We start from the raw sequence: 9,777 nt of genomic DNA on the forward strand, positions 1-9,777 counted from the left end.
GCCACAATTAGGGGATCAAGTTTTACATAGATATATATAGACAAAATCTTTAAAAATCTTCTTCTAAAAAACTATCTGGCCACAAAAGCTCAAATTAAAATGGAAGCATCCTCAGGTAGTGTAGATTCAAGTTTGTTCAAATTATGGTCCCCGGGGGTAGGGTGGGGCCACAAGAGGGGGGTCATGTTTTACATAGGAATATATCGAATTTTTTTTAAAAAATCTTCTTCTCAAAAACTATCAGGTCAGAAAAGCTTAAATTTGAGTGGAAGCATCCTCAGATAGTGTAGATTCAAGTTTGTTCAAATCATGGTCCCCAGGGGTAGGGTGGGGCCACAATTAGGGGGTGAATTTTTACATAGAAATATATAGACAAAATCTTTAAAAATCTTCTTCTAAAAAACTATCAGGCCAGAAAAGCTCAAATTAAAATGGAAGCATCCTCAGGTAATGTAGATTCAAGTTTGTTCAAATTATGGTCCCCGGGGGTAGGGTGGGGCCACAAGAGGGGGGTCATGTTTTACATAGGAATATATCGATTTTTTTTTAAAAAATCTTCTTCTCAAAAACTATCAGGCCAGAAAAGCTCAAATTAAAATGGAAGCATCCTCAGGTAGTGTAGATTCAAGTTTGTTCAAATCATGGTCCCCAGGGGTAGGGTGGGGCCACAATTAGGGGATAAATTTTTATACAGGAATATATAGAGAAAATCTTTAAAAAAATTTCTTTTCAAAACTTTATGGCCAAGAAAGCTCAAATTGTAACCATCCTCAGATACTGTAGATTCAAGTTTGTTCAAATCATGGTCCCTGGGGGTAGGGCGGGGCCACAATGGGGGATAAATTTTTATATATAGAGAAAATCTTTAAAAATCTTCTTCTCAAAACTATAAGGCCAGGAAAGCCCAAATTTAAGTGGAAGCATCCCAAGATCGTAAAGATTCAAGTTTGTTTAAATAATAGTCATCGGGTATGGTGAGGCCACAATGGGGGATGAATTTTTACATAGGAATATATAGAGAAAATCTTTAATATCTTCTTTTTAAAGAATATTTGGCCAGAAAAGCCTAAACTTGTGTAGAGGCATCCTCGGATAGTGTAAATTCAAGTTTGCAAAATCACAGTCCCTAGTGATAGGGCTGGGCCGTGATGGCGGTTTGAATTTTTACATAGGAATATATAGAGAAAAATCTTTAAAAATATTCTGGGAAAGTTTTCGGTCCAAAACTCAGTACTTAGTGTGAAAGCACAGGTTATGCAGATTTAAGTTTGCTGAAACCATGATTCCCAAGAGAAAAGGGGGGCCACGAAATGGAGGGGGGGGGGGGGGTAAATTGGAATAGAGAAAAATCTTCTTACAGGTACAACAACAAAAGGGGCTTGGTATTTACCCAAAAAAAGAGGTGGATAAAAATTGGCAGATTTTCTATTTTTTTTAGCAAGATCTACTGTACTTAGTTTTCAAGATATTTTGATACTGTAATGCTAATTTGATCAGAATTAAGGCAATTGTTGCTCAGGTGAGCGATGTGGCCCCTGGGCCTCTTGTTTTAATATTTACCCCTTTTTCCGGATTATGAATTTTTTTGACAATTTTATTTTTCTGCAATAGAAAATGATTTCATGTAATTGTTTTGCAAATTTTATTCGATAATTTTAGAAAAAGTAATAAGATTAATATAACAATAAAAATAAAAAACAATACATTGTACATGTATTAGCTCTTCTACATGATGATACTAAGATTTTAAGAAAAAAATTTATGAATAACATTTGTCTATTTAAAATTAGCCCCTAATTTTAACCAGACTGATCATAAATTGCACTTTTTAATTCTTTATTGTCTTATTCAAAATACGATCAGAATTTGACAGCACAAAAAATAATAACTCACTACAATTTTCTAAAAAAAATATTTTGCATCAAAGTTATTATGCGTGTGATAAAATTTTTAATGTCACTTTCTTGACATTCAACGGATATACTACACCAAGGCTCGGGAATAGAAAACACATAACTCGTTGGATAAAAACCATATACCATCGCAAACCATGAGATATCCTATATATATTTTTTTAAAATTATTACTGATTATGTATTAGAAATATATCTATACACATGTATTTTTAAAATCATTTTATTGATATAGTATATTTACATGAGAAAAAGAAGTGGATATTTTTGAATTTTTGTTACACAATTTCTTTTCAAATATATACATGAATAATATTCAATATTCCAACAACTCGACATCTGTAATGCTTCTTTCACATTAATTAATTGCTGTATTCTTTAATGTCATGTGACAAAAAAAAGTCCCCGATACCAGTGATCTGTCTCCCCTGAAGACAGTTATAAACATCAAACGGATGAATTATATATAGAGAATTTTGTTATTATCAACCGGTTAATCAGTCAGAAAATGGTTAATCAAATTGAAGTGTTTGCTTGGTCATTTTTTTCTGATCACTGGAACAGCCACGCAGGCGACAGCAACGTATTGTTGTGACGTCATAACAGTGTGTCTAAACCTTACGTTGATGTTTTGATACACGGGCTGGCATTCTATTGACCTGTCGTCTCCACAGAAACTTGACGCCGGTCTCTCAGGACACTCAACAGAGTAAATTACTGGTGGATCTCTTGTGACGTCACACGATTGCGTCACATTCCACGGACACAGTGCCATCTGACTTAGTGAGAATGGAGGCTGGTACACGCTACGTGGACAAAAACTATGACGGGAATGCAGAGGAGGAAAGAAGAAGCACAGAAGAAAAGTGGTGAACACTTGATATTTCTACAAAAAAAATCACAGGCTCTCAAAGAGGTTGCATCCAAAAATACTCTGTATGCTTTGAGATAAATAAACTGTGCATAATCTGCCAGTGAAATACCACGAAATCATATTTGGATATTTTTTCTCTAACAATTTGGGGCCTCAACCCTTTATTAATCAATCTATCTGTGCTATTTAATACTACTAATAAATGGTTAAGAAAATTTAAGTCCTCAACCCAACCAATCATATAGGACATTCGATATTAATAAAGTAAAAACAAATCGTTTGAAGAGATTTAAATTCATTAAATTAATGCTGTTAGCTGAAGAAAAAAAATCCATTCACCCATAAAAGTTTTTCTAAATTACATGTCAGTATTTTGATTTACATAATTTTAATCCATGTTCGTAACTTACCATTACTGCAAGCATTGTGCTGAATAACACAGCGTTGAATGATATTGAATCTAATTCAAATCATTTTGAACATTCAATTATATACAACACCTTAAACTTGAATGCGGAAACTATTTAAGACCAGACCCAGCTCCTAGTTTGGTGAATCAATCGTCTACACGATAGCCATCTTTGTGTCAACAATTTCGGGAGTTCACGGCGGCTAACACGGAACGAGGGATATCTACCGACTAATACAGACGACTGAGCCTGAACCAACCAAATTTACAGACAGAGAGCGATACTCTATGTACCTACATCATTCGGAACCCTTGAATATTGAACTAAACTTCTCTGTGGCACTATGACCTTGAAATATACAGGACAAAAGTTCGGACATAGAGATGCTAGCTTACGCCTACGGTTGCCTAGCTTGATATTCGATCAATGATACTGGTATCCAGTATTAATGTTTTGATATTGTATTAACATCTATACAATCAAATGTTTGTAATCAACATTGCCCATAAAACAGTCAATTGTTTTAATTATAGCTATATTACCAGTTTTTCACATTTTGATTCTGTCAGTGTTACGTCTGTTACAACGCACTATGAAAAATTAGGCACTTTGAACAAAATTTTCAAAGTGCGTTAATTTTGGGTCCAATTCACCGCACTTTGAAATTTTTTTTTTTCAAAGTACGTTGATATTGTCGATATTAACGCACTTTGAAAAAAAATTCAGGGTTAAGTCAAAATGATACGTTTATATACAATTAATGATTCTTTTATCCTTGTTTAACTTAATGTGATTTGTTTAGAAAAAGAACCCATTGCATTCTCAGCTAACTTGATAAACAGTTTCTAGATGAGATTTTTTTCCCTTTCGTTTTTTTTTTTTTGAGGTTTGAATTATCCAAATATGAAATGAACTTCATCGCTAAGTAACTGCATTTTCCTTTTTGAATGTGCAGTAAATTAACTTCTTATCTGGTATATTGGGCTTTGCCATAACGAATATGATTTATGTTTATTGATAATGGAGATCAATGTATAACATATTTCAACTGGCTAATTGCATGTGTTTTTAAACAAACATGATGTGAAAAAAGGATACGTTAGTTATGTTTATCAAAAACAATATGATATTTTAGAAGATCAGTGCGAGAATACCCGACAAGCTAGAGGGGGCGTTTCAAAGGGGAATTCTTAGGATTTTTTCATACTATTGAATGAACATCTTCTGAACCAAGAGGTATTTATATATATCGAGTAATTTAAGGAAATATGCGGCAAAAATATCTTGGGACAGAATTTAGGAGAAGACTACCTAAGTTAATCAGAACCTGTGTTTAATCCATTTGATTTAATCAATAAAATATGTTCAATTCAATTCCCGTTCAAAAATACGGTAAAAGATTCACAAGTGTTAACAAATCATCATACTATCAGCAAATTAGAAATTCAGTTCGAGAATTTGTTATTTATACATATTTTTTCAAAGTGCGTTATGAGTCTCGATACTAAAAAATGTTAATGTACCTTCTTAACGCACTTTGAAAAAAAAATTTCGAAGTGGCTTAACTTGGTCCAAAATTTAACACACTTTGAATTTTTTTTTTCAAAACGCGTAAGTTTTCAAAATGCATTGCCACATACGTTGCTTCATGTGCTTCTTGATACACTAATGCATTTACTAGCTTTATTTTTGTAAGCATCAACATACTCTGTCTAAACCTCCGAATACTAAATTACATAGAACTTTGCCCCATAATCTTTCTGTAGCGTTACATTACTGAAGCATTGAAATTAGAAGGTTGTAGGTGACAAAGTAACACGATGGGTAGTTGTCATTTGATGCATACTGAGCGTGTATTAATTTTGTTCCATCATGGACTTGAAACATACATCCACACCACAGACCTCGTCGAGTCTTGTTGCCGTTTAAGTATTGTATTGCACGGGGCAACTTACTGTCGTCTGGTGACATTGAAAACGCTCAGTTAATCAGTAGAACATTTTTTCGCCCACATCTAGAATTACAACATATGTTGAACCAATTGCAAACATGATTGTAGTGAGTTTTTACCCTGCATTTATAAATCATGTTTTTGTTCATCGTATGATGCCATAATTTTTAGTTTTCTGATGGATATAGTGGCAAAATTAATACATCTAGATCTGATTTTAAAATTTAACAAAGTGTTATGTCTTTGTATACTACAACTGGTACAAAGTTTAATCCATGGTATTTATATATCTTTCAGTAATTTAAAATTTCATCGTTTTTTAAAAAATAGAACATTGCACACTCACACATAAACCAAATTATTCAAAGTCTTAATATATTGTTCCATTTATTGGAAGTACTTATTATCATTAATGTTTGTTTGTACTTTGTATGATAAAAAAAAGAGGTCTCAAATCCTAATATTAGTCTCGCCTTTTAAGCTCGCCTGACCTGAAAGCTCAAGTGAGCTTTTCTGATCACATTTTGTCAGTCGCCTGTCTGTCTGTTCGTCTGTGCGAAAACTTTTCACATTTCAACATCTTCTCCAGGTCCACCTGTCCAATTTCAACCAAACTTTGCATAAAGCTCTAAAAGGCAAAAGGGATTCAAAGCTGTGAGGAGAAAGACCACATCCTTTTTTAAAGTAGGAATTATTGAAAATTAGGAATTACTGAAAATTTAATAGAGATATTTTCAAAAATCTTCTTCTCAAGACCCATATGGCTAGGAAAGATTTTTTTACATAGGAATATATAGAGTAGATCTTTAAAAACTTATGTGGAAGCTTTCTCAGATAGTATAGATTCAAAGAAGTGAAAATCATTATTCCCTGGGGGTAAGGTAGGGCCACAATGTGGGTCGAATTTTTACATAGGAATATATAGAGCAAATCTTTAATAATCTTCTTATCAGAAACCAATCTGCAAGAAAAGCTGAAACTTATTTGGAAACATTCTCATGTATAGTAGATTCAAGTTAATTAAATTGTTTCTTATGTGAGCGATGTGGCCTATGGGCCCCGTTTTTGTTCTGAAAATTAAAAAAAAAGTATACGTCTTGTACATACAGGTATATAGTTCACGTACTTATCGAAAGCTTTTCAAAAGCCAACACCGATATGTGTTAATATAAGTGAGAGCACCAACAGTCTTTGAATGTAATTTAATTTGAATAAAAAGACTAAATATAAATCGGATTAACCGGTTGCTGATGTAGTGGCCTGGCCTTTCGTGCCGCATGGTGGGTCTACAGCTCCCGGCCAGTTACATGTCTGCTGTACCTCATCGAACACCGTTACTACAAGAGAAATAAACCATCTTATTAATCTTACCACCATAACAAATGAGTCATAAAGAGTATTAATAGTAACAAAGGTTCCGATTACACATACCTTTTGAGCAGAAGTTATGACCCTTGAACTCGCCGTTATAACACGTGTAGTAAGTTTTGCAGTGGTTTTCTGTATCGGCATACAAACCGTCAGCTTTGTTAGAGCAATCACGACGTTGACTACAGATTCCAGTTACAGAGGAAGGACTGATGTTAAAATTAAAGAATTGTAATCAAGGATTTCCTCCTTCAAGCAAAGATATACATGTACATGTATTTGCAACTAGAAAGTAGATATGAATGTTTTTACTCTGCGCAACTTCCGGAGTTGTCGTCATAAACCTGTCCAGGGTCGCAGTTTACTAGCTTAACGGCACCTCCCGTACACACACCGTACGATTTACATCCCAGCTCATAGTTTCCGTCAGGGAGTCCAGAACAGTCAAGTCCGAACACTGTAAAATAACAGAATCATAACACTCATAGTTTCCGTCAGGGAGTCCAGAACAGTCAAGTCCGAACACTGTAAAATAACAGAATCATAACACTCATAGTTTCCGTCAGGGAGTCCAGAACAGTCAAGTCCGAACACTGAAAAAATAACAGAACCATAACACTCATAGTTTCCGTCAGGGAGTCCGAAACAGTCAAGTCCGAACACTGAAAAAATAACAGAACCATAACATTCATAGTTTCCGTCAGGGAGTCCAGAACAGTCAAGTCCGAACACTGAAAAAATAACAGAACCATAACATTCATAGTTTCCGTCAGGGAGTCCGAAACAGTCAAGTCCGAACACTGTAAAATAACAGAACCATAACAATCATTGTTTCCGTCAGGGAGTCTGGAACAGTCAAGTCCGAACACTGTAAAAAAAAAAACAGAACCATAACACTCATAGTTTCCGTCAGGGAGTCTGGAACAGTCAAGTCCGAACACTGTAAAATAACAGAACCGTAACACTCATAGTTTCCGTCAGGGAGTCCGGAACAGTCAGGTCCGAACACAGTCAAATAACAAAACCGTAACACTCATAATCTGTCCATTGCAAAATATATGTGTTATAAACAAAGCAGAAATCAAACAAACCAAATATTCTAAAAAAAGTAAGTAACAAAAGCTACAAAAAACCTAGCCATTTTGCAAGGAAAACATGTATAATGTCTCGGGTTTTACAGAAAACTAATAAATAATGTCAACCTTGTTATGCCTCAGAAAAAATAATGTCTGGAAAAAAATCCATAATGCTTTTTAAGAATAACGAAAGAAATTTGTATTTTTTAAAGATAGATATAAACAAAATGATTGATTTCTTTAAATTCATCTCCTTGTAAGTTGTTTGATATTGTATACCAATAAATATTTTGAAAATGTTAAAAGTACAATATTTTATGCCTTTCATGGTGCGTTGCCATAGAAACACAAACGCAATTTTTGTAATTTTTCACTTTTTTATAATTTACTACCAATATTCACAAAAGTGTGAGAGTTTCTTTTCAATTTGTGATTTTTGCACTTTTTAAAAAAAAGATAATTCTGGTTACTGACAGTTTCTCTTCCGTTGTGAGTAGCACCAAATATAAAATATACATAATTTACTTAATTAATAAGCATTGTCTGTAATCAAGCGATATGTTTTCTATATTCAACAAACGAAATATCCCATTTACATATTAGTGTTTGTATTTCAAACATAACATTAGTGATTTATTAATGGCGGTTAACATAAACTACAATACATTTTTAAGAATATGGAACCACACGCTACCCTGTGAAAAACTAAGAAAATTAATTAAGATGATCTTACAAAATTATATACCGAGGAATTGTATTACATGTACATTCTGATAACAATAGCAATACGATACTGTTCTATTTTCAAAATGCTACTGCAGTTTTTCTAAATGTCTTACCGAACAATGGGGCCGACAGGAAAGTAAGAACAAGGGTTAACATTTCTAGAGAACGAACTGAGACTGTTTGGCGTGGAGTGTAAGGGACGGTTTTATCAGCAGATCGATCTCGTGCTTATTACGCGATAAGAACTGCAGTGGAATCAAAGGGTTTTAATTTGGTCAGACAAATTATGTAAGATTCGATGGTTAAACAGTACACCGCTCACTGAGTCGGTCGTGTTTGTTTGTAGAGTACACGTTATCAAAACACATAATCATATTCTTTTCTCTCAATATCTGCAGAAATAATTCTGTGTTCACACTGTTACTGACAAAAACTGAAATACCATAAAAAATTGAAATTAGTTTGTCCACGCAAGAACATAGTCTATACATACAAATGTATCACCGTCTTTCAGATTTATTATCGAGCAATGTTCTGTGCATTTTGTGAGCTTTACTCAATTACATATAGATATAGTGCTTACATCGCTTTATGGTGTCTAAAAGTGTGTCTTATTTAATACATTTGGGTTTACTATGCAAAGAACTTTTCGTGATCCATCAAAAGTTTACCTTAATGGAAAAACGATTTTAAATTTTCTATCGTCAACTTCCCTTATTTATGTAGCAATATACTGTCATCACCTGCCTATGGGGTTTATGCATCTCAGCTTATTCGTTATGCAAAAGCAATACTATTAATCATCTCTTAAACGAGGCAAGCTACTCAAAGAAAAGTTGTTAGAACAAGAATATCAAGAACCTCGACTAAAATCATCTTTACGCAAATTCTATGGTCGATACAATGACCTTGTCAGCAAGCACCATATTTCATAATGAAACATATTGACTGACGGTTTTCATACAGTACTTGTTAGAACGTTATTTATAAACCGGACTGACTACAGTTTCTTTCGTTTTTCATGACCTTGACAATTAGCACACGGCGGGTGTGACCATCGGCAGGGGATGCTTACTCCTCCTAGGCACCTGACTCCACCTCTATCTTTTTAGAGGTTCGTGCTGCTCTTTGAACTTGTATTTCGCTTTATGGATTTTTGAGACAGTTTGTTATTGTCATTTTCATGACATAAACCCTAATGACGTTACGTACACTCTAATAGTTGTTGCCCCCTCTAAATATGGAATTAGAGGGATTCCCTTCAAGTAAACATACCTACTGATCAACAATCACACCAATTTTCGCACGTCCGTTCCAACTCCGATCAGCGCCATTTACGTACCAACATAGATTATCAATCTACTTCAAAGAAACACTTTCACTTTTTAAGCATGCAAACTATGGCATAAAATACATTTGCATTCTGACTGTTTTTTTCTAGTTTATATCTCCATTTATC

General features: G+C 34.1%; 1 protein-coding gene across 1 annotated transcript; it reads right to left on the reverse strand.

Moving 5' to 3' along the window:
- Positions 1 to 6,335: 6,335 nt before the first annotated feature.
- LOC105321588 (uncharacterized) lies at positions 6,336 to 8,562 on the reverse strand. Its single transcript, XM_011419933.4, has 4 exons — positions 8,432 to 8,562; positions 6,829 to 6,973; positions 6,580 to 6,725; positions 6,336 to 6,485 (listed from the first exon to the last, which is right to left on the reverse strand). Exons 1-4 carry the CDS (start codon positions 8,472 to 8,474, stop codon positions 6,385 to 6,387), a joined length of 435 nt encoding a protein of 144 aa, XP_011418235.3. The 5' UTR covers positions 8,475 to 8,562; the 3' UTR covers positions 6,336 to 6,384.
- Between the last annotated feature and the right edge of the window lie 1,215 nt (positions 8,563 to 9,777).

Source organism: Magallana gigas, chromosome 3 (genome assembly GCF_963853765.1).
Source record: "Magallana gigas chromosome 3, xbMagGiga1.1, whole genome shotgun sequence".
In the NCBI taxonomy this organism is placed as follows: domain Eukaryota; kingdom Metazoa; phylum Mollusca; class Bivalvia; order Ostreida; family Ostreidae; genus Magallana; species Magallana gigas.